Below are 2406 nucleotides of genomic sequence, written 5' to 3'. Positions count from 1 at the left end.
TAAAATTTTATACAGAATTAGATTTTAGTGTAACGGTAAATAGGGGGTGGGGGGGGGGGGAGGGGGTTTATAAGGTAGTTATAATAAAAAAAATATTATGAGTTGAAATTTTGTTAATATAATAATATATTTTAAATAAAAATTATATATTTTGAAAATGATGATAACATGAAATGAAGAATTTGGTTGGATACAGAAGAGAAGAGGATAGATGTTAACATGGGAAGGAGGGGGATGGGAGCAGAGCGGATGGCCTTTCCAGGAGGGCGCAGCTGGTATTATCACGAGGAAGACAAGTCACACGTGGTCCAAATCCCCCATTGTTCAGTCCAACTCCACTCTCTGTTCCAACCGCGTTACTAACATATCTCTCTCTCTCTCTTAGTTGGAATTTCTTTTCCACGTGTCCCCCTTCCGCTTTGTCCCTTGTCCCTCTCCTATACTACGCGCCCTTTCTTGTTGACCCCAAACACTTCACTCACCCCTTATATACGCTGAAAAGCCGCCATTCTTCCCCCACATCCAACTCACCAGAGTTCCCCCACAACTCCACTGCTCCTGCTCCTCCTCCTCCTCCTCAAGAAAAGCACACAAAAGAACTACTCTTTTTATAAGGCAATTAAAGCTTTTGCCCCCGATTATGGTGAAGCCCAAGACCCAGCAGAAGCCAGCCGAACAGAGGAGCGCCGACGCCAACACCAAGTATAAGGGTGTCCGGAAGAGGAAGTGGGGGAAGTATGTTTCCGAGATCCGGCTGCCCAATAGCCGCGAGCGGATTTGGCTCGGCTCCTACGACACCGCCGAGAAGGCTGCCCGGGCCTTCGATGCCGCCATGTTCTGTCTCCGCGGCCAGGCCGCCCAGTTCAATTTCCCCCAAGACCCGCCCGAGATTGCCGGCGGGAGGTCCCTCACCCGCTCCGAAATCCAGGTCGCAGCCGCCCGCTTCGCCCACTCGGCTCCCCAAATAACCGCCCATTTGGACCATTCCTCCTCCTCTTCTTCGTTTTCCACGTCGTCCGAAACCCACCCGGAGTCGCCGTCCCCGTCGGTCTCCTGCGAGTTGCCCCAATCCGGCAGCGAGACGGCTGGGCTCGACGGGTCTTTCTTGGATCTTTTCGCGACCCTGGATGCGGGAAGCAACCCGAACCCACCGGAGTCTTTCGACATGTTCCCGGGTTTCGACGATTTCTCCAACGAGTTTTTCGTGCCGCCACTGCCGAGTGTGGAGGATTACGGCGAAGAGATATCTGATGTCGCTTTCTCCGAAGATTCTTTCCTGTGGAATTTCCAGTTTTAAAAGACAATTGCCCAAAATTGGGCAATTCAAAAACGGGTCAGGATTCCAGACAATTTTTGATGCTGGGATTTCTGACACACTCGTCAACAACTAGTCGTTAAACGACTTCGTACGCGGCTAAGCCCCACGGATGGACCCCTTTTTTACTCACGGCCATCCGTCCATTCTTCCTTCCTTCCTTCTCTCTCTTCTTTCCCCTGCCCCTTTGGTCTTTTTTGACGGCCATGCGATTGCTGCTGATTGCCTTGCCCTTTGGACTTCTTTTGGGGGCTCAGAAAATGTAGTTTCGTCGAACATAATAGGGATATCAGAAATTATAGTGAGATAGGGATATATATATATATATCACTTTGTAATTGTTGTGTATTCTTTACCTCTCAAGTAATGGAATATACTTCTTTCTTTATCACACTTAACGCTCGCGTATCTTTTATATATATATATATGCGCGCCCGCGCATGTATGTGTACTACAATTAATTGTTTATATATGTTCATGCCTCTTCTTTTGTTTGTTATATCCTTAAAGAGCTCTTCACTAAATATTACACCAAAAAAAAACTATCACTCAAGGCCACAACGGTCACCAATGGGCGGAGGATATATAATTGGGGTTCTCGGCGGTTCAGTGGCTCTTTGGCTTACACTTTAAAAAGATGGCTTTTAAGTCTTTCTATTTAAAAATTATATAAATCTATAAAATTGACTAACGTTTAAATTGATAACATATTTGTATAAATATGCTTTAAGATGTTATTTATATAATTATATATTTAGTTTAAAAAAATTGATAAGTTATTAGAACTTAACAAAAATACTAAAATTAATATATTACTAAATAATACAAATAAAATTTATAAAAAAATACTAATTTTTAATAAAAATAAATTATAAATTAATATCCAACTAATAAAATTTTTATTATTAGATGTTGATTAATTATATATAATTATTAAAAAATATATTAATAGAATATTTTATATTAAAATTTAAGTTTAATTCATAAAAATATTATATATATATATGTGTGCTGAGACATAAATATATATATATATAAAGATGGAGGAAGCGATGAACGGAGCAAATGAAAGTGACGATGATGGACGAAGA

General features: G+C 41.6%; 1 protein-coding gene across 1 annotated transcript; it reads left to right on the top strand.

The window, feature by feature from the left end:
- The first annotated feature begins 503 nt into the window (after positions 1 to 503).
- On the top strand, positions 504 to 1708 carry LOC127794156 (ethylene-responsive transcription factor ERF017-like). The gene has a single exon (XM_052325081.1). The coding sequence runs from the start codon at positions 641 to 643 to the stop codon at positions 1295 to 1297; it is 657 nt and encodes a 218-aa protein (XP_052181041.1). The 5' UTR covers positions 504 to 640; the 3' UTR covers positions 1298 to 1708.
- The last annotated feature ends 698 nt before the right edge of the window (positions 1709 to 2406 follow it).

Source organism: Diospyros lotus, chromosome 2 (assembly GCF_014633365.1).
Source record: "Diospyros lotus cultivar Yz01 chromosome 2, ASM1463336v1, whole genome shotgun sequence".
Lineage (NCBI taxonomy): Eukaryota > Viridiplantae > Streptophyta > Magnoliopsida > Ericales > Ebenaceae > Diospyros > Diospyros lotus.
This window is presented reverse-complemented; position numbering and strand designations above follow the sequence as displayed.

Excerpts from the sequence above, each read along its gene's own strand:
- LOC127794156 (XM_052325081.1), top strand. The coding sequence starts at position 641 with ATGGTGAAGCCCAAGACCCAGCAGAAGCCAGCCGAACAGAGGAGCGCC.